Consider the following 21,864-nt stretch of genomic DNA (forward strand, 5'->3'; position numbering starts at 1 on the left):
AGTGAAGAACCCAGAGATAGATGGACTATAAATCTGGGTTGGCCTACCTCCTTGTAGCCCAGTGCAGCAGAGGGCTTGAGGGGCGGGGCAGGACGCAGGCAGCTCAGGGACCAGGGTTTGGTGGTCTTGGGGGGCTCCAGTGGTCCCCGGTTGCCCTGGCTGGGGGTGATGAAGATGGGCAGGTGGGACTGGTGAGTGGGAGTGCCCACCATACTGAGCGGTTTCCCCCCCTCGTTCTATATCATCCATACACAGAGGTAAGCCACAGTCAGAAAGATGTGTGAGGTTCAATGGAAGTTTAATGCAAGTGCCAGCCATGTGTGAAGTTCAGTGATAGTTCATAGTTCAGTGCAATGCGAGTTCTAGCTACGTGTGGAGTGGTGTGCACGTTGTCACATCACTGGCCATGTCTAAAGGGAAATACACCATTTTGTTTAGTGCACACTCTCTACACACAACAACACTTCCTGTATCTTTGAAACAATAAATAATGCAGTGTATGAACGTGTGTGTGTGTGTGTCATGTCTTTACCCTGATTATGGTGCCCACAGGGCTTCCGCCTTTGGTGTAGGTATTGAGATGGTCCAGCCAGTCCTGCAGTTCCTGGGGGTTACTGCAGATCACTGTGACACGATCAAACATGCTCCCTGCAACACACACACACACACACACTTCAGTGGGTTGCACTTTGCTGGGAAGTTCCAGGCTAAGCTACCTAAAGTTAGGTACGGGTAACTTTGTTAGCGAGCTGTTTCGTTAAAGCCCACAAGTCTGACATGAATCATAAACGCCCACCATGGCACAGTGTCGTGACTGGATGACAAACTGGATCATGGTGTCATGGTTACAAAACAAGTAAGCCTCAGTACAAAACTACTGGCAACTCTGAAAAATACGAGGTCAAATCATGACGTCAGCGATCTTCAGGTCGGAAAGTTAGAGCTCTTAGAAAGAGGCCCGAGTTCCAGAGTTGGAATTCCCGAGTTGGAAGACTGTTCGAATCAAATTTTCCCCAGTCTGAGCTTGTTTATTTCAGAGTTCCCAGTTGTTTTGAACTCGGCATATATCATAGCATGTGTCAAGTGGCAAGTAAATAAGACAACTCTGATGAGTGGTTCTCCCAGCAGTCTTGTCATGTTAAATGATAGCATTACATAAACACTACTATTCACAGTTCACATAACTCACTTAGTATCGCTTCCTTTCCCCCTCAGTGAATATCATAAGTCTTAAATCATTTAACCAGACATTAATCAAGGTTTACACAGCCAGAGTTTGTACTGAAGGGACTGGAATAAGAATGACTGCCAAAGCAGCTTGATATTATTTTATCAAAGGAATGCTATATAAGAAAAACTCCATTGGTTCACTTAAATGAGACGCACATGGCCATTAATAGCCTACAACCCACTGATGTAACAGGAATATGATAACGGACCAGTGACCTCCAATCTACTCAACAGGACCTGTGTATGATACGGCCCTTTCAATAATTGTGCCGCAGATTATAGAGTATTCCGGTCTTTCTCCATCTCCTCTGAGATTAATTTACTGTACCTGTGATATCAAAGGCATAGTGGCCGTTCTCTGTGTCGTCTGTCTGTCTGGAGACCGTGGAGCCCGTCAGTGGCAGCCTTCCCTGTTGGAAAAGAGAGAGGAGGAGGGGGTGGGGGGGGTGACACACTGCCACAGATACTTGGGAAACACCTGGGACACATCTGGTGCTTGTAGGTTACCTGGTATATGAAGCCGCTCATCCGCGGACTAGCAGACAGCATGACGAGCACACTGGGAAACATCATGAGATAGCGCTCCTCTTTCTCCTATGGAGAACACACATTAACACAGATGCAGCATGAACGAATCAGACATGGCTGTGTGTCAAATACACACATTGACACCCACAGACAGAGATGAGTGTCTGAAAACTCTGGCAACGGGACGTGAAAATCAGTTGTGTCGATGATATTTGGGGAGCAATATCGTAGATTACGAATCCACAAATCATAATATTTCAGCTAAGTTAAAGATGCACTATAAAGAAATTGCTCTGCCATTTCCCAGTTGCTAAAATTCTAAATCATTGGCCAAATTTCAGTTTATGTGACAGAGCAAGTGAATATAGTGTAGAAAATCATTGTACCATCTACACCGCTGTGAAATACAGTATTTTTTCCCACAATCAAAAATATTGTATTTACAGCTGTTTGAAGCTAGTTTACAAAACCGAAAGTAAGGCACAAAAACTAAACATAAAAAAGGGAAGCCTAGAAAAAGTGCACATAGAACAGATCTACCACTTCTTAGAATTGCTTTCAATGAGAATGAAAGATTTGTAACTCACATTTCTATGTGAATATTGTCAGGTCTCCCAAAAAGTTACATATTGCAGCTTTAAAAAGGTAAAGAAAACAGGTTCTGTTTGAAAGATGTTAGATAGATGTTGGTTGGTGCTTCAATAAGACCAAAACAAAGCCAGACATTTGTTCCCCTCAGCCCTCAGATCCTCATATTCGACCCCTACACAGAAACCACACTACAGGGGGGATGACTTTTCACTCTACAGTCTGTGGTTTCTGATTCATAGTGAATTCAAATATTTGAATAACATTGGCTTAATGTGGGAGAGGCGGTGGCGATCACAATATAGGACTCATATTCAGAACGTGTTGGACGGAAACAAACGTATCTGCTCTGAATAAAGTCGTCAGGTGCTGAAATATTACAATTCTGAAAGGGGAAATAAGTCCATGGATCGATTCTAAGCCTGTGAGTGAACAAACAAGCAACAATTTTACTTCCTGTTTGTCAAGCATATAAAGTAACTGGTCCACCTCACTTTTCCCGTTCTTTGCTTTGCCCAAGCACACATGCATGCTGCTCAAAACATTAATATCCATTCAACCACATGGCTGTGAAAGGAGCCATTGGAGTCGTTCATTTGAACTTTGACCTTCTCGGAGGTTGCCTGTAGCGCTCCGTCTGGATAGTTGCCGATACACACAGATCTATGATTAGGTTACCGCCCCCAATCCGAACATGAACCATTGGTAGACTCATCTTAGTTCAGCATATAAGGACACCCATATCTGTTGCTCTCACCTCATTGGTCCCGTTCTGCATGTGCACCTGGGACATGTAGGCCACATGACCCAGAGACTTCATTCCGTCTCCCTCCCAGCCTCTCACTGGCTCTGACAGGATCTGTAGTTCTAGGTTCTTACGCTTCCGCAGGTCCTGACACTGGGTCTGAAATGAGAGGGAGAGGTGCCAATTAATGTATAGTGCATATGAGACACTGTTAGTGTGTGGTGGAAACAGACAGACAATAAGATAGCCATTTTAAGCCTGGGTTAATATAATATAAAATGTCCATGATACGGCATTACTGCAACAGGTATAACGAGTTACAGAGAACAGTTTACGGGACCAGAAGGGGGATTCCCCCTCTCACAAAGACAAAATGACAAAGCAACATCCACCAAGTTCTGACTCAGACATAAAGAGCAGGAGCGTATGTAAATAGGCCTGGCGGACCCAAAAGAACAAGTTAACCTTTGGGAAGCACAAACACACGCCCCCAGCACACATCTCACACACAGACACCTCAAGAGACTACAGTACTCTCAGCCACAGTGGAAACTGCCTCTCAAACTATTTCTCCAACAGACACCTTGTATTGACTCTCATCTAACGCTCGTCTTCAAAATCTGTGCTGCTATTTCAGTAACAACCCACCGTAGGAAAAAGCTTTTCACTGAGGACATATTATACAGGAAGCAATATATTTTATTTATTAAAACTGCTGAGATGGGCGTATCAATGCCCTTTCACACAGGTTAATATAAGCACCCCCTATTTGACCTTTTTTTATGTGATGCTCCTCCCACTCAGTTTGGCAACATAAGAACTAGATACAGAAAACATTGACCCATCTTCAGATCAGCCTTTATTCATTTCATACAATGAAAATGTGCTTTCATGAAGACACTGAGCGCAGTTATTTGCACACAATGCGATTATTGTGGATAGTAAGGTTAATATAATAGTTTGTTTAAAACTTGCACATGCTTGGGAAGAAGAACCATTTCCATAATAATCCTGTTTACATGGACACATCTGAAATCAGGCTACCTGATGGGACTTTTGAGAAATGCAAAAAAAATCCAATCAAACTAAAACCTACCACAGTGATATTTTTACGAAGGTTTTTGGATTCGGAGTTCAGACATATAACGTTTGTATGTGAAAACTATTTCTAAGAAGCATATTTTCAGTTTTTCTGGCTCGGACCTACTGGTCCTGGCACATGCACAGATCAAATACACCGCTGGAGCGCTGATTAAGCTGTTTACATGTCCTAATCATTCAAAAGATTGCGCAGAAACCCAGGCGTTTTAAATCGGCATGTGCTTTATTCGATTTTGACCATACGCCGATTAGGATAAACACTGTACCCTGTTTACATGACTATTTCATCATTAGCCTACAGCCATAATCAGTTTAATATTCAATTATTATTGTATATGTAAATGTACTCACTGATAGTTTTCAGTGACTTGTCTCTCTCTCTGTAGTGTGTTAGTAATATAGAATAGATGATGCTACTATAGACTAGTAAGATTCTACAATGCACAGGGGTTCTGTACCTACCACCAAGCTCTTAAAGGCCACCGTTGCCTTCAAGATGTCACTGTAGTCTGGGTGGGCCTCCTGCAAGACAGTCAACAACAACAAAAACTGTTAAATAACTTTTATACACACCACCTTATAAAAAGTCAGGGTTGAAAGTAAGCCGGTACGGAGTCAATGGATAAAGAATAAGTGGGTTACATAGTGGTTTGATGAGAACACTTCCATTTTGCCAAGGTGGAGACGAGTGGCCGAGACAGAGACGTGCCAGACAGCAGTGGACGCATCCATCGTGCGGTCTAATGACCATCGCAGAATGTAGTTACAATACACGTTTAGGGGTTTCGTAACAGAAGGCCGTTTTTCATTCATCAAATGGTGGGCGCACAGAGCAATGTTCGGACGCTGGAATTATTTTGTGAGTGGACGAATGTGCACGGGTAGCTTACAGGAGAACCTTTTTCAAGTGATTGTTCGACAATCAGATGAAGACATCATGACTGGTTGTGTTAATGCCACATTAAAATGTAATACATGCCAAATGTTATGACAATTCATTACTAAGCCTACAGAGATCATAAGAAATGAATAGGGATTCTATATGTAATTCTATGATTACACCTAGGCTATTACACACACACAGAGTACCGTACCAGTAAGAAATTAAATATACTTTCACCCCTGAATAAAGGTGGATGTAAAAAAATTAAATGTAAATAATCCAACTACATTAAGATGTTTGGGAGGGATATCAAAACATGGTATAGCAATGGTATTTGAGCATTGAAGCGGAGTGCCATCTGGGACAGCGGAGGAGAGTTAAATTTCAGTTGCATATGGTTCCATAGATGGGCCTATAGAGAGTTAAGCAACTGCCCTCCATGTTGGCTCTAGATGAGGCCTACTGTACCTCCACGTGTCTCTCTAGCTCCTGCAGCAGGACGGGGTACTTGTCCAGCCTCATGAAGGGTTTACTCAGGCTGGTGGTCAGGGTCAGGATGCCTGGCGTACTGGCCCCCTGGCTCTCCATAAACGTACCCAGCTCCTCACTACAAAACACACACACACACCAGGCTTACGATGTAAAGAGATAAAGGGGAAAGATTCTACCAAGATTCCCAAAAAAAGACATTGATTTTGGAGTGAACAATCAATTAAGTCAATGTTGAATTTGTTTGATAGTGAAAGGACAAAACTTTAAAAGATCCCACAGTATGAAAGATGCTAATTAGTTTAGTGTGAAATCGAAAGTGCCTCATCTGTCTCGAACAACAACCACAACTATAGATATCCTGTGTGCAGCTTCCTGTACGTGTGTGTTCTTTTCTCTGCAGTGCATCTTTTCACATTAACTGTGCAGCAAGAGACGGGGGAAATAAACAATTGTTGCAAAATAGCATACATGATTAATTTGCTAAACTAACATAATAATTACACAACCGCTTGATTCATTTCTTGGTTTTAATTACCACTACCGTGTGTGAAGGAGAGCAGAGGATCCATTAAGAGGTGCACAGAGGCTCCGGGCTGATTGTAGTGAATGACACAGCGAGGATATGATGACGGTTGGCTACACACTGAAGGTCACTCATTCATAGTTACAACTGATAAGCGAGAAACCCCTCTGTTGTGTGCAATAATGTATATAAACCCTGGATTTGTAACGATATGCATTGGCCATTGAGAGGCATTGAAGCCACTGGTCGGCCATTTTGGCACTCCCAAGTAGGAGTCCTCCATAGGAATGAATGAAATTCTACAGTATTTCAATTAAAATGTTTCAAGGACAAAATACAAGTATTTTTTGTTGTTGTACTGGGGACAGTAACATTAGCACGCACAAAAAAAATTACTTTAAAAGGAAAATGTTTCTATATATATTTTTTATTCTTTTTATGTTTAGCTCAGATATCATTTAAAGTATGCATTAAGGAGTCTGTAATAGAAAAACAAATGCAGATGCATTTATTAGTATCTCCATAACTTCCAAAATCGTCTTTTTTTAATTTTTACAACGCAGGAGTACCAAGATGGCTGCGAGGTGGCTTCAACACAAGCCCCCTGTCAGTCATCCAGGGTTTATATATACACATCATTGGTTACACCTTTACATTTAGAGAGAGAAAGTATGACACCTAGTGGGTGAAAGAGAAACACCAACTAATTCCAAAGTTATCCACAAAAACATGCCATTTTACTTGCATTATTATACTGACTGTTAAATGCAATGAAATGTGAATAAAATTTAGATTAATGTAATGCAGAACTGAGACGCCAATAAGGCCTCACCTGTGGTCAGTGAGTACGCAGACAGCTGAAGGGTGACTGGAGCAGTAGGACAGGTACAGCATCCTGATCTGGCCAATCAGGTTGAGGTAGCAGGCAGCCACTCGCTGCTGGCTCTCTGGAACCCTGCAACACGCACAGAGAGAAGTGGGTGAGTTAGTTGGTAGGACAACAGTTGGGTTCTTCCTGTATCTTTGGTTTCAGATATCGGTCACTAGGGGGTGCACGTCGTCCGAGGCCATCCAATCTAGATCAACATCTCAACAGAATATCTGACAGAAACAGTCCGGCATGTAAAACGTCTAGTGGCAGATTTGACATGCGGTTAGGGTAATGTGGTTTGATTCAGTTGCCTCAAATTAGCAGTGCCTCCACCACAGCCATTAACACTCTCACACACTTACTTGGTACACTCCTCCAGAGCCAGAACCAGGCCCTGCTGGAAGGTGAGGATCTCCTCAAGGTTAGCACCCAGAATGCCACTGTCTGTAACACTCAGCCTGGACACCACACAACAAAGAACATAGAATTATAATGAGTAGAATGAATACTCATTAAAAAAATATGTTAAACAAGGTACATACAGTGGGGCAAAAAAGTTTAGTCAGCCACCAATTGTGCAAGTTCTCACACTTAAAAGATGAGAGAGGCCTGTAATTTTCATCATAGGTACACTTCAACTATGACAGACAAAATTAGAAAAGATATCTAGAAAATCACATTGTAGGATTTTTAATGAATTTATTTGCAAATTATGGTGGAAAATAAGTATTTGGTCAATAACAAAAGTTGATCTCAATACTTTGTTATATACCCTTTGTTGGCAATGACAGCGATCAAACGTTTTCTGTAAGTCTTCACAAGGTGTTCACACACTGTTGCTGGTATTTTGGCCCATTCCTCCATGCAGATCTCCTCTAGAACAGTGATGTTTTGGGGCTGTAGCTGGGCGACACAGACTTTTAACTCCCTCCAAAGATTTTCTATGGGGTTGAGATCTGGAGACTGGCTAGGCCACTCCAGGACCTTGAAATGCTTCTTACGAAGCCACTCCTTCGTTGCCCGGGCGGTGTGTTTGAGATCATTGTCATGCTGAAAGACCCAGCCACGTTTAATGCCCTTGCTGATGGAAGGAGGTTATCACTCAAAATCTCACGATACATGGCCCCATTCAGTCTTTCCAGTCTTTACACGGATCAGTCGTCCTGGTACCTTTGCAGAAAAACAGCCCCAAAGCATGATGTTTCCACCCCCATGCTTCACAGTGGGTATGGCGTTCTTTGGATTCTTTGGATGCAACTCAGCATTCTTTGTCCTCCAAACACAACGAGTTGAGTTTTTACCAAAATATATAATATATCATCTGACCATATGACATTCTCCCAATCTTCTTCTGGATCATCCAAACGCTCTCTAGCAAACTTCAGACGGGCCTGGACATGTACTGGCTTAAGCAGGGGGACACGTCTGGCACTGCAGGAGTCCCTGGCAGCATAGTGTGTTACTGATGGTAGGCTTTGTTACTTTGGTCACAGCTCTCTGCAGGTCATTCACTAGGTCCCCCCGTGTGGTTCTGGGATTTTTGCTCACCATTCTTGTGATCATTTTGACCCCACGGGGTGAGATCTTGCGTGGAGCCCCAGATTGAGGGAGATTATCAGTGGTCTTGTATGTCTTCCATTTCCTAATAATTGCTCCCACAGTTGATTTATTCAAACCAAGCTGCTTACCTATTGCAGATTCAGTCTTCCCAGCCTGGTGCGGGTCTACCATTTTGTTTCTGGTGTCCTTTGACATCTCTTTGGTCTTGGCCATAGTGGAGTGTGACTGTTTGAGGTTGTGGACAGGTGTCTTTTATACTGATAACAAGTTCAAACAGGTGCCATTAATACAAGTAACGAGTGGAGGACAGAGGAGCCTCTTAAAGAAGAAGTTACAGGTCTGTGAGAGCCAGAAATCTTGCTTGTTTGTAGGTGACCATTGTAGGTGAATTATTTTCCACCATAATTTGCAAATAATTCATTAAAAATCCTACAATGTGATTTTCTGGATTTTTGTCTGTCATAGTTGAAGTGTACCTATGATGAAAATTACAGGCCTCTCTCATCTTTTTAAGTGGGAGACCTTGCACAATTGGTGGCTCACTAAATACTTTTTTGCCCCAATCTAGGTCATTCTAAGAGAGATTCACAATGACAAAGTCCTTAAGTAATTGGTATTTTAAGATGAATAAACATCTGAATGAATCCTCCATCCTTGTTCTTGAAGCTTACTTGTCGCTTGCCAGTAGAGGTCGTAGGTAAGAGCTCAAGACTGTCTGCAGCTCCTTGACAAAATCCCGCTCATGCTCCTGGATGTCTTGCACCACCTGAGAAAGATCAATGAAATAAGCCAGATCCCACATCCATGGTGTTACAGCCAATACAGTTCCCCTAAGCAAAGCTGTCATGGCCCAGCGCATACGGAGCTGTAGAAAAGGGAGATCCAATGGGAGAAGGCCCACTCACCACACTGTAGTAGTTCTTGGTAAGTTGAGTGGCTTTAGGAGAGACAGGCTTATCTGCAGGGCATAAAGGAATTAGAACCCGAGTTTTGGAGCAGCAAGTGACATGCAAAATGATCTAGTCTAAATCCATTCCATTCCAACCGACCCACCACAGGGCTTGACCTCGCGGACATAGTTGCTGGGGAACCAGCCTGTCTTGCCGTTGAGCGTGCCCTCCCACCAGCCGCCCTCCTCCTGGCGCGACACACCGATCAGGTCTCCCTTGTTGAAGGACAGCTCATCCTCGTTATTCTGCTTGAATTGGAAGCGCGCCTTCACCAGCAGCAGCCCGCCCCCGCCGTTCTCCGACATCTCCTGGTTGGGTAGAATGCGTGTCAGTTTACTGAGTGGTAAACAACTGCAACGACCACTATTGGGGTCCATACCATTTCAATGCAGCCAATTCAGGACATAAAATAGACATTCTTGAGATGGAATTGACATGAACTCTGTGAGCTGTGCGTGTGTTTGTGTGACCCTACCACTGGTTTGGATGGTCTGCGCAGGGACTTGGACTTGGATGAGGATAGTGTGTGGGAAGAGGTGGACTGATTAGGAACGGATGTGCCGGACTGGGGACATGACCTCTCAGTGCCACAGTCTGTGGAGCAAAAACACAGACCGAGACTTTTGAATGTTTCATTATGATCCACAAAAAGACATTGTGAGTGCAAGGACTCAAATAACTTAGGTTATATAGATGTTTGTCAGTCAGTCGTGAATACAACAACTTACATCATTCTTATAATCAAGTACAAAAATCCCTATCACATTTATACAATTACACATTACTCATAACAGATGAGATGACACAAATATCTCGCTCTCTCATACACGTCAGTACTGCTTCAGTAGTTAGGTTAAACAGCATTGGGCTGTGTACTGCACAGTGGTAGCAGCTTGTTGATGAGAAGGTGTTTCAGTGCAGGCTGTTGGCTCTGCTGCGCTTGACAGAGTCACCAACTCTGCTAGCTAGAATTGATCCCTGGCCAGCTCAGAGCAGCCATCTAACACAGACAAGCCCAGAGACCTTGTTGTACATTATCAATGACAAACATCAAAGAGGGCAAAGGCCTAATGATTCATACCTCTAATGTGCTTACACTCATATTTATTTGGATGGTGAAGCTAAAACATTTATTTCGGTTCTACAACATTTTGGATTAGTTGTGTTTTATATGAAGCGACAGTACAGAATGTACTTATTTGAGGGTATTTTCATACATACAGTATCAGTCAAATGTTTGGACACACCTACTCAATCAAGGGTTTTTCTTTATTTTTACTATTTTCTACATTGTAGAATAATAGTGAAGACATCAAAACTATAATATAACACATATAGAGTCGTGTAGTAACCCCAAAAAAGTGTTAAACAAAATCTAATCTAAATGTATTTGAGATTCTTCAGAAGCCACCCTTTGCCTTGATGAGAGCTTTGCACACTCTTGGCATTCTCTCAACCAGCTTGATGAGGTACCTGGAATGTATTTTAATTAACAGGTGTGCCTTGCTAAAAGGAATTTATTTCCTTCTGAGTGTGTTTGTGCCAATCACTTGTGTTGTGACAAGGTAGGGGAGGTATACAGAAGATAGCCCTATTTGGTAAAAGACCAAGTCCATATTATTATGGCAAGAACATATCAAATAAGCAAAAAAAATAAGAGAAACAACAGTCCATCATTACTTTAACACATGATGGTTAGTCAATCCGAAAAATGTCAAGAACTTCGAAAGTTTCTTCAAGTACAGTAGCAAAAACCATCAAGAACAATGATGAAACTGGCTCTCATGAGAACCGCCACAGGAAAGGAAGACCCAGAGTTACCTCTGCTGCAGAGGATAAGTTCATTAGAGTTAACTGCACCTCAGATTGCAACCCAAATAAATGCTTCAGAGTTCAAGTAGCAAACACATCAACAGTTCAGAGACTGCGTGAATCAGGCCTTCATAGTCAAATTGCTACAAAGAAAATGAAGAAGAAGAGACTTGCTTGGGCCAAGAAACACGAGCAATGGACATTAAACTGGTGGAAATCTATCCTTTGGTCTGATGAGTCCAAATTTGACATTTTTGATTCCAATCGGCATGTCTTTGTGAGACGCAGAGTAGGTGAACGGATTATCTCTGCATATGTGGTTCCCACGGTGAAGCATGGAGGAGGTGTGATGGTGCTTTGCTGGTGACACGGTCTGTGATATATTTAGAATTCAAAGCACACTTAACCAGCATGGCTACCTCAGCATTCTGCAGCAATATGGCATCCCATCTGGTTTGTGTTTAGTGGGACTATCAATTGTTTTTCCACAGGACAATGACCCAAAACACATCTCCAGGCTGTGTAAGGGCTATTTGACAAAGAAGGAGAGTGATGGAGTGCTGCATCAGATGACCTGGCATCCACAATCACCCGACCTCAACCCAACTGAGATGGTTTGCAATGAGTTGGACCGCAGAGTGAAGGAAAAGCAGCCAACAAGTGTGCAGTATTAGAGGTCAGCCGATTATGATTTTTCAACACCGACCAAAAAAAGCCGATACCGATTATTCGGCTGATACATATATATATATATATATATATATATAAAATAATGACAATTACAACAATACTGAATAAACACTTAACTTAATAAAATACATTTAGTCTCAAATAAATAATGAAACTGGGCGGCAGTGTAGCCTAGTGGTTAGAGCATTGGACTAGTAACCGAAAGGTTGCAAGTTCAAATCCCCGAGCTGACAAGGTACAAAATCTGTCGTTCTGCCCTTGAACAGGCAGTTAACCCACTGTTCCTAGGCCGTCATTGAAAATAAGAATTTGTTCTTAACTGACTTGCCTAGTTAAATAAAGGTTAAAAAATTCAAAAAATTTCAATTTGGTTGAAATAATACAAAAACAAACTGTTGGAGAAGAAAGTAAAAGTGCAATATTTGCCATGTATGTGCCATCAACGAGCTTACGCTTTCTACGTATTCCCCAAGGTGTCGACAGCATTGTGACGTAGTTTTACGCATTTATGTTGAAGAAGAGCCGTAGGTGGCCACATTGCGTAAGTGGTCACATGGTGGCTCCGAGAGAGATTCTAGCGTAAAATACAGAGGTAGCCATTACTCCAATCGGTCCTACTGAAAAACGAATTGTCCCGACGGATATATTATCGAATAGATATTAGAAAAACACCTTGAGGATTGATTATAAACAGCGTTTGCATGTTTCTGTCGATATTATGGAGCTAATTTGGAATATTTTTTGCCGTTTTTGTGACTGCAATTTCCGGGCGATTTCTCAGCCAAACGTGAAGAACAAACAGAGCTATTTCGCCTACAAAAATAATATTTTGGGAAAAAATGAACTTTGGCTATCTACCTGGGAGTCTCGTGAGTGAAAACATCCGAAGTTCATCAAAGGTAAACGATTTAATTTGATTGCTTTTCTGATTTGTGACAAGGTTGCCTGCTGCTAGCAAGGCATAATGCTATGCTAGGCTATCGATAAACTTACACAAATGCTTGTCTATCTTTGGCTGTAAAGCATATTTTGAAAATCTGAGATGACAGGGTGATTAACAAAAAGGGTAAGCTGTGTCTCAATATATTTAATTTGTGATTTTCATGAATAGGAATATTTTCTAGGGATATTTATGTCCGTTGCGTTATGCTAATTTGTTTTGTGCGATGATTACGCTCCCGCATGCGGGTTTGGGAGTCACAAGAAGATAAGGAATTATAGGACTATTTCTCTATACATTTGTATTTCATATACCTTTGACTATTGGATGTTCTTATAGAGGCACTATAGTATTTACAGCCTAATCTCAGGAGTTGATAGGCTTGAAGTCAAACAGCTCAATGCTTGAAGCACAGCGAAGAGCTGCTGGCAAAAGCACGAAAGTGCTGTTTGAATGAATGCTGTCAGACTGCTCTATCAAATCATAGACTTAATTATAATATAACACACAGATATACGAGACTTAGGTCATTAATATGGTCAAATCCGGAAACTATCATTTCGAAAACAAAACGTTTATTCTTTCAGTGAAATACGGAACCGTTCCGTATTTTATCTAATTGGTGGCATCACTAAGTGTAAATATTGCTGTTACATTGCACAACCTTCAATGTTATGTCATAATTATGTACAATTCTGGCAAATTAATTACGGTCTTTGTTAGAAAGAAATGGTCTTCACACAGTTCGCAACGAGCCAGGCAGCCCAAACTGCTGCATATTTCCTGACTCTTCTTGCATGAACGCAAGAGAAGTTACACAATTTCCCTAGTTAAAAGAAATTAATGTTAGCAGGCAATTTTAACTAAATATGCAGGTTTAAAAATATATACTTGTGTATTGATTTTAAGAAAGGCATTGATGTTTATGGTTAGGTACACATTGGTGCAACGACAGTGCTTTTTTCACATGTGCTTGTTAAATCACACATTTGGCGAAGTAGGCTGTGATTCGGTGATAAATGAACAGGCAGCGCATCGATTATATGCAATGCAGGACAAGCTAGATAAACTAGCAATATCATCAACCATGTGTAGTTAACTAGTGATTATGTTAAGATTGATTGTTTTTCATAAGTTTAATGCTAGCTAGCAACTTACCTTGGCTCCTTGCTGCACTCACATAACAGGTAGTCAGCCTGCCACGGTGTCCTCATGGAGTGCAATTTAATCAGCCATAATTGATGTCCAAAAATGCCGATTTTCAAGTTGTCATAACAATCGGCACTAATTAAATCGGCCATTCCGATTAATCGGTCGACCTCTACTCATTATATGTGGGAACTCCTTCAAGACTGTTGGAAAAGCATTCCAGATGACTACCCCATGAAGCTGGTTGAGAAAATGCAAAGCTGTCATCAAGGCAAAGGGTGGCTACTTTAAAGAATCTCAAATAAAATATATTTTGATTTGTTTAGCACTTTTTTGGTTACTAAATGATACCATATGTGTTATTTCATAATTTCAATGTCGTCACTATTATTTTACAATGTAGAAAATTTTTAAAACTTGACTGGTACTCTGTTTAGAAATTAAAGCACTTTATGCATCTAGTACCTCCATTTGAAGGCATCATAATTATTTGAACAAATTCACTTATAGTGTATTAAAGTAGTCAAAAGTATCATATTTTGTCCCATATTCCTAGCACACAATAACTACATCAAGCTTGTGACTCTACAAACTTGTTGGATGCATTTGCAGTTTGTTTTGGTTGCGTTTCAGATTATGTTGTGCCCAATATAAATGAATGGTAAATAATGTATTGCAGGTTGATTTGGACATTAACAAAATAATCTTCAAAGAGCTGACTAACAAACTCTCCTCAGCATTCTCAGACAGGAGGAAAGCCTTGTAGGACTACCAGACTAATACTGGAAAACACCTGGCAGCCATCATGTGAGAGGATTCCCTTGAAGGCGCAGTGATGCATCAGCTCTTTATGATTCACATAGAGATAAGACAAACAGCCATCCAGCCACAGCAGTACCAACAGACCTGGGCATGTCTCTGCCACAGCCACACTCTTTCCCAATGCAAGCTGCTAAAACAAAGCCAAATATGGACCCATAGCCATCCTTTACAACTTAGCCAACACAGTATTAGATCTATACTTGTATCGGTGTCGGGAAGTGACAGCAAATCCTCTTTTAATGAGCTAACACATGACTTTACATGATACATGTGCATCCTTGTTGGCTGGTAAGGAGTCTAAATCCACTTTCCAATGAGGGACAGTGTCCCGGAGTAACACCTTTGTCTAATCTCCTTTCATTATAGGAGTGGATCATCGCTAAGCTATTTAGGCATGTTTTGATAGAGAGCCAACCATCTGGAAGACAGGATTAGCCAGATATCCTCTTAGCTATACAGACTGAGACCATTGTAATGAGAATTGATAAAGAGAGATTGGCAAAGCCGGTATCTCTGACACTGATCAGTGAGTCATGTTATTTACCATATTTCTACAGTCTGGAGATGACTCTGGAGGAAAAAACACCACGATCATGTTTTTATTCAACCTTTTAGACCTGAGAAAAACAAATCCATTGGAGACCTGGCCATGTATGCTACAGGAAAGATATCAAACTACAAAAGGTGCCTCCGGGGTTCTGAGTTCCCCTTTTACAATTGAGGACACTCCCATCAGCATTAGGCCTAAGTACTGTATATCCATGTTGGTTCAGCCAACAATTTCTAGGGCACCGCCAAGAGTCAAAGCCAATCTTGACCTTACTCCCATTCCTCATCATTTTGCAGCTGCAGATGGGCCAAAAGAGCAAAAACGACAGGCCAGTATAGTAGAAGTTGTTGTGGTTCTCTTAGGGCTGTGTGGGGGGGGGGGGGGGGGGGGGGGGGGGGTTATCACACGGATTCCACATGCCTCAGCACATGCAGTGAGACGCCCAGACAAGCCCTGTAGTCAGCAGCCCCCTCCTTGTGGCCTGGCAACCACTGCTTCTTGCAGCTGCACTGTCAGATTGTGCACACAAGAAGCACACAGAGAGACAGCGACAGAGAGAGGACACTGTGCGGAGGCTTGCCAGAAAATCACAGGCAGCAGAAACACAGAGAGACGCCTCTTCTTGATCACATTAAAGCGCATGTGACTAATTCAGCCCAAATGAACAGCACTAGATGTTTTGAAGATTGGCAAATAGCTTCTGGTCCTCTCAGACGCCATTAGATGATTTGCATATCAAGCTGATCACATCACTGAGAGGAGAGAGGGCAGAGCGAGAGCTTTTGGTCCAGTTTTCATGCTGTGGACTGTACTATCCATGCTCTCTGATGAGGACTGGCGCTAAGACAACTTCAAACTGATAACGAGACTGTAACAGATACAGTGAACTGATGGCTTTGAAGACATTGAAAGCTTTTAGACTTCGCAGCAAAATCTTCGCACTAGCAAAAAAGACAAACACTGGTTCGATTGGAGTGACAGTATCGGGTTGCCATTTAAGCACGTGCACGTCTTAGAGCCAAGCTGCACCGTTGCTTTGACTTAAAATACAATTTCCTCATATTGACAATGAAACACTGTATCCGCCAAGTAAATTCCACTCATACCACTGAACTTGCTGCAACGAATAAAGCCTTATTCAAGCTCAGCCAGGTGTCTTTCGAATGTGATGTGACAGAAAAGAGCCAGGCGTGTTCAGTAGGACGAGAGCCAAAGACACGGTAGTCATCATAGTAAATATGGTACTCTGCAGGAGGCCCATAGAAACAGCGAGACACAGCCATACTAGCTGCCTGTGAACAAGACACCTTTCATGATTCACCAGGCCTTCTGGGACCAATCCAGGCAACAAAACAAAAACATGACAAGCATGTTTACACCCTCACAGACATGGCAGAGTGTGTTAGAAACGACAACGCTACACGTGGTCATTAGGAGTCTCGGCAGTGCACACGCTAACAAGTAGCTGTAAAATGATTCACTCCACTTGGCTCCTCTTTTAGAGAGGGCAGATTAGTCATGTGGCATACATGTGTATTATCTTTAGTAGCATACACATCAATGATTACAACGTTACATTGCATGATAATGAAGGCGAGTATATATTATTTCAGTCTCAGCCTTAAAAAAAAACATTATGGTCTTTATTCAGTGGGGTGCAACGTTTACAACCTTGAAGATAGAAGTATAAGCTAGTTGTATAGAGTGAGAATCATGCCCGTTTTACACAGTGCATTTCTATCTGAACGTGTTGTAGCTTTGCATCCTCCTGAATAAGGCCCAGAGCAGATCAATACAGTCATCAGACTGACCTTGGGTGGCAAAGTTGACTCCCAGCAGAGTGGTCAGCACTTTGTTAAAGTTCTCCCCAGTGTACAGGCACTCTGGTTCAAATCCCTGGCAGGAGAGGAGAAAAGACACAAAGAAGACACTTTCAATTCAAAAGCAAAATGCCTAGCTGCTCATATGACGGACTAAAAACAGCAGAGGAAGAGAAGTAGGTCAAAAATCATTAGCATCAGAGAGGCTTTTCACTGATAACAAAGAAGTAGGAGATGCTGCCTTGCTAACTATCACACTGCGAAGCCTGACTGCAGCCCAGCAACAACACACAATGGAATACGACTTGCACACAACAAGACATGTTGAATGTGAACCATATTTTTAGTGGCATAGTGGTTTTGGTAACGAAACAGGCGGTTCCCTCCTCATTTGCCATTCGATGCACACTGAGCACTCGCTCGCTCTCTGTCTCCCGGCCTCACAGACAGCCAGCTATCCACTTTCCTCTAGCAGCTATAGTTTCACATTTGAAATAAAACCTCTTAGATATAGAGTTTGGGTAGCAGGGCATGAGGAATCGGTTGACTATCTAGCCCTTCAGAGCCAAAGCTACTGTGACTTAGGGGTAGTGCATAAGCCACACTTCAGTTTTGGTAAGACTATCACAACACATTTGGCTCTCTGTTTAACCATGTCAAGGTGAAAGACTACTGGGGCAGCTTGTAATACTGATATATGTCAATCTATTGCTTGTTCATTTTTGACAACATCCACAGAGAACCGAAGCATGGATCAAATACACAGTGACATAATAGCTAAACAATCTGGCATCGGAGGCTAAAATATGACATATGAAACTCACTTGTCCGTCTTTGTCAAAGAGCCTTGAGCAGGGTCTGGGTAGTATGTGACTCACATATGTTATAACTGTATATTACTGTAGATGTCTATGAAAAAAAAAAAAAATACTGCAGGCTCAGGCTGTATATATTCAACTATACTGTAGTCGACTAGAACTGGTCAAGTTGGCCCTCAATCCGTTGCTGCTGCTTCCCCTTTCTGCATCTCTGCGCAGAAGGAAAAGTTGAGAGAGTGACTGCTCGCTTTCTCTCGTCACATGACAGCCCCACGTGCCTATTTTGTCTGTGGTTAAGATAAAGAGAGAGGGTTTCAGCATCACATCACTGACCAGAGCAAGGGAAGGGCATCACTGACCAGAGCAAGGGAAGGGCCGAACTGCATTGGTCCGGGAAAAAAAAAAAGTCCAGATGACATTTTACTGGGACTCTCCAAATCCTTACGGTCGTGAGCTACTGCACTGCCGCAAAGGCTCTAATTATGGAGGAGAAGTGGGATCGCTGCATGAAAGCAGAAGGGACCTCCCAAAACAAAAACAGGCCAGCCAGCGTTTCTCTTCCTCAACCACTTGACTTGCAGCAGCGAGCCTGGCTGATTCAATTACTTTTTTTTAACAAACCAACTTATGTGGTTCAAGACCAGAAAGGACTATTTATAAAAGGTTGGGGAGTGAGAGGCATGACTGTCCAACACAGCAGTCACTATACTGCATAGGGAAGGAAAGGACTTCCATCACCCTCTTATTATCTACATCACCATTTATTGTGCTGGAAATATGTTAGGCCTGAGGGAGAGACTAGTTTAGTGCGGGTTCTGCTGAAAATGCTACATGCAGACATAAATATCAATGTGACTTCTTATTGTGGCTGTAGGGGGGGGGGGGGGTCATTTTCACTTGAAAGGTAGAGAGTACAGCTAGATTTCTGTTGAATTGCATTGCTGTTCAATGTACACTGCTCAAACAGTGGACAGTGGAGCCTTATTCAACACAGAAGCAGTCTCAGTTGAGACCCATCAACAAGCCGCTGTCTGTCTGTGTGTTCTGTGGGAGTGACTGAAAGCATGCCTACTTAAGAGGGTAGCCCCATTCCACAAGGCAAGCAAGAGACATGTGCCAAAAACATTCTACATGCAGAAGAAAACAACCTGTGCTGAAATAACAGCAAACCAGTTCTAGGCAAGTTAAGACTGTAACCTGTGTTGAATATATTGCCACAGTCATGCAGTATTATTTTCTAACCATGGCTTCACATTTCTCAGCTATGACACCAATCCTCAAATAAGTTTGTAGTTAACCATTTACTGGAGCCTAGAAACAAGAATTCGGCAACCAACTCAAGTCAAAATGTCCAACAACAACAAACACATTATCATATAAGATGTGTTAGAAAAGCATTCCACTACACCCCCGCGAAATATGTGTATGCGACCATTAAAATGGGATGTAAGAAAGAAAAACATTGCAGATTAAACAACAAACAAAAGATATTTGAAATGACTTACCTCTACTTTCAAGGATGTACATCCTCTCAAAAACTCCTTGATATTAGCGATGCAGTCGGCTTCGTTTCTCGGATCCTGACAGTACTAAAAAGAGACACGAAACAAATATATAAAAACATAGCCTACCTTGGATAAAGATAACGGGTTAATTTGGTTTAATTATAGGCGTTGACGCAAATGACAACTCAAGATGGGAAAAGAAACAAACTAACAATCCACGGTATCCTTTAGGATGTTGGTATATCTTACAGTTTACAAAGTAACTGTGGATTCTTCCTACGCCTGTCTCATTCATGTATACATAAACCCACCAGGTCATAAACCCACCTCTCGCTCAAACTCGCTCAAGGGGGCAGTCGCATCAGGAAGCGAGCCTTTGAGGAGGAAGTGACGTGCAGATGACCTCTCACTTCTCCGCTGCGTTGCGTCTTTTTTTTTTTTGTCTAGTCAGTGACAATCATCAGTTTGAAATAGGATGAAATTAATTTAGAAGAGTGCCTTACAACCGATGTATGCTAAATGAATCATGTATGTTTTCCTTTGTTTTACGGACTGCATTCAGTTGGCCTGTACAAAATACATTACAGTGAATGTCTGGTGCCCCATAAAATCAACCTGCTAAAAGTGCAACGCTGCATATCGATATGCGTGCATGTTGATTGTTTGTCATTCTGTCTCGGAGCCTACTTTTTGTATCACAAAATGCACGTGGAACTACTATACATTCATAAGACCACAATTAATAAAAGTGATGTATTCTAAAAGTTTAACTTGTAGCCATTATATCATTCTAAAAGTGTACCCTGAATAGTTTTTCATGTGATATGACTTCAACATAAACAACAGATGCAAATGCATCTAGCACAGGTGAGAAAAAGCATTGGATAGCAGAATGTGCATCAGTTTGAATATATAAGAATATTTGGTGACTTAATGTGTTTTGGAACGTTATAGTTACTTTTAAGACTAAACCACAGAACAATAAATAAACTCTTTCGAGTCGTTAGTGAACTTCAGAATGCGGAACACTTTTTTCACTTCACAGGAAGTCAGCAAGTTATCCTATACAAATTTAACAATATTTTACATTATTGATATGGCTCATCGTAAAGTTGCATGTGGCACATTCATTTATTCCAAATGTTTTAACTAAGACATGTTACATTACATTTCTCGAATGGAGATGAGCAATTTGATCATTCTACCCCTCCCTTCCTCTCCAGAGACGCTGCCAGTGTTTTTTCCCCCTCGCATTTGAAAAGCGTTATGACTTTGTAAATGACTTTTCCCGTTATCACTCACTGTTATGTTGCACTTATAACAGTGCATTTACAATGCTGCGCTTACCTTTGGAACAGAGCCGGGCACGAGCCGCTCCATAAGTTTGCACAGGACGACCCCATCTTTCAGAGATGTTTTTAGAAATTCCTCTGGGTCAGCTATGTTCTTCTTGGGTGAATTAAGTACCCCTAATGATATCAGCCACGTAACCGTCTGCTCTTCTGGGTTCATATCTCCAATTAACCCTCCTTATTATGCATCCCCAACGAAGGAGCAAAGTTCCAGAACTCTGTATCAAAATGTTGTTACCCACATCCGTATCACACTTCTGCTTGTAAAAACTCCGTTAGCACTAGTATGGGGGTAGCCCTACTGGTTAATAACAAGCACTGTACAAAGACATATTGCCATTAACCCTTGTGTGGCGTTTGGGTCTAAGGGATCCATTTTCAATGTTTACCTTAAAAAAATGATACAATTAATTATTTTTTCAACTTTTTTAAAACTTATTGGCCTTGGCTCATTTTCTGTGAAAAACATGTAAAATAACACATATTCATTTCTATTATGTACAGTACCAGTCAAACGTTTGGACACACTCAATCAAGGGGTTTTCTTATTTTAAAAAAAACGCATTTCTACATTGTAGTGAAGACATCAAAACTATGAAATAACACATGTAGTAACCAAAAAAGTGTTTTATATTTTACATTTGAGATTCTTCAAAGTAGCCACCCTTTGCCTTGATGACAGCTTTGCACACTTGTGGCATTATTTCAACCAGATTCATGAGGTAGTCACCTGGAATGCATTTCAATTAACAGGTGTGCCTTGTTAAAAGTTTATTTTTGGAATTTCTCTCTCCTTCTTCACACGTTTGAGCCAATCAGTTGTGTTGTGACAATATGTCACAAGCCCTACATCAAAACTAGCTCTCATGGGGGCCGCCACAGGAAAGGAAGACCCAGAGTTACCACTGCTGCAGAGGATAAGTTCATTAGAGTTA

General features: G+C 41.7%; 1 protein-coding gene across 5 annotated transcripts in view; it reads right to left on the reverse strand.

Annotated features, from left to right (window-relative positions):
- Positions 1-21,215, reverse strand: part of LOC109864730 (rho guanine nucleotide exchange factor 6) — a 32,809-nt gene extending 11,594 nt beyond the window's left edge. For 2 of the 5 annotated variants that reach the window (XM_020452636.2, XM_020452635.2), the window contains exons 1-16: positions 20,925-21,215; positions 19,578-19,661; positions 17,246-17,330; positions 9,947-10,065; positions 9,575-9,779; positions 9,427-9,479; positions 9,193-9,287; positions 7,324-7,419; positions 6,923-7,045; positions 5,544-5,682; positions 4,655-4,714; positions 3,104-3,250; positions 1,738-1,824; positions 1,559-1,640; positions 533-648; positions 48-236 (exon numbers count right to left, since the gene is read on the reverse strand). In XM_020452636.2, coding sequence (XP_020308225.1) covers positions 48-236; positions 533-648; positions 1,559-1,640; positions 1,738-1,824; positions 3,104-3,250; positions 4,655-4,714; positions 5,544-5,682; positions 6,923-7,045; positions 7,324-7,419; positions 9,193-9,287; positions 9,427-9,479; positions 9,575-9,779; positions 9,947-10,065; positions 17,246-17,330; positions 19,578-19,661; positions 20,925-21,089 — 1,845 coding nt within the window. In that variant the 5' untranslated portion in view covers positions 21,090-21,215. The other 3 variants (XM_031797433.1, XM_020452637.2, XM_031797432.1) reach the window with 3 other exon arrangements.
- Positions 21,216-21,864: the final 649 nt, after the last annotated feature.

Source organism: Oncorhynchus kisutch, linkage group LG19, assembly GCF_002021735.2.
Source record: "Oncorhynchus kisutch isolate 150728-3 linkage group LG19, Okis_V2, whole genome shotgun sequence".
Lineage (NCBI taxonomy): Eukaryota > Metazoa > Chordata > Actinopteri > Salmoniformes > Salmonidae > Oncorhynchus > Oncorhynchus kisutch.